This window comes from Cariama cristata, unplaced genomic scaffold (genome assembly GCF_000690535.1).
Source record: "Cariama cristata isolate BGI_N322 unplaced genomic scaffold, ASM69053v1 scaffold28686, whole genome shotgun sequence".
Classification (NCBI taxonomy): domain Eukaryota; kingdom Metazoa; phylum Chordata; class Aves; order Cariamiformes; family Cariamidae; genus Cariama; species Cariama cristata.
This window is the reverse complement of record NW_009623123.1, coordinates 363-1,219: the sequence shown is the minus strand read 5'-3', so window position 1 is coordinate 1,219 and position 857 is coordinate 363. Positions and strand designations below refer to the sequence as shown.

At 56.5% G+C, this 857-nt stretch overlaps 1 protein-coding gene across 1 annotated transcript in view; it reads left to right on the top strand.

Annotated features, from left to right (window-relative positions):
- USP2 (ubiquitin specific peptidase 2) overlaps nucleotides 1-368 on the top strand; it is a gene marked incomplete at both ends in the record, with an annotated part of 2,995 nt that extends 2,627 nt beyond the window's left edge. Inside the window, 2 exon segments of the mRNA XM_009702621.1 lie at nucleotides 66-201; nucleotides 272-368. Coding sequence (XP_009700923.1) covers nucleotides 66-201; nucleotides 272-368 — 233 coding nt within the window.
- Between the last annotated feature and the right edge of the window lie 489 nt (nucleotides 369-857).

Genomic DNA, 857 nt, shown 5'->3' with positions numbered 1-857 from the left:
CCCTCAGGCGCCTCCTGGTCGCTGGCATTTGGTTTTTTCCTTGGGGTATGTTTTAGTTTCTTTTTTTTTTTTTGGTTGGTGTGTAATAAAAGCGCTGAGCAAGGGACTCTGCGGGCATGGGGCTGCCTGCCCCATTGACTCAGCCAGGACCTCTGCTCCCCTGGAGGAGCACCCAGAGCTGGGGACCCAGGAGAGACTCCTGCATCCCTCCTGGCCTCTTGGCACTCCCATTCTGCTTGGCCATCCCAGAAGATTCGTGAACTGCTCCCAGCCTCCTCCCGGCACTTCCGAACCTCCTGGCAAAGGACCCCAGCCCTTCAGTTGCCTCCATCCCATCTCAGGCAGCACATCCCCACCAGCTGCCCCATGTACACTCCTCAAAGCAGCCTGAATTCAGGTCCAGATTCATGGACAGGAGGGAGGAAAACATTTTGTGGAATTTATATGTATTTATAGTGGACTTTGCTCAACCTGGAGCACCCCACCTCTTCCTGGCTCTCCAGGGACTTATGCCGGGGGATGCTTCAGGTAAGTTTTTACCTGCCTCCTCATACAACGGTGCCTTAAACCATTTAGGGGAGCGCGAGGCCATTGGGGTTGCACAGGAACATCCGTCCTGCGGAGGAGGAGGGGAGGACAGTGGCTTTCCGGGACCATCTGCAATTGGGGCTTTCTTCTCTCTGCGATCAGGAGCCCCCATGGGTGCCCGGGGATGCACATCCCCACCCGCCCAGCTGCTGCTCTGTCCTCCAGCTAGCAAACGCCAGTGGCCTTTTTAGCCTTTTCTCTAATTTATTCTCCCCCCTATCCTGCCTTGCCTGAGGTGCAGCGGGAGAAGAGGTGGGCCTGACCCAGCA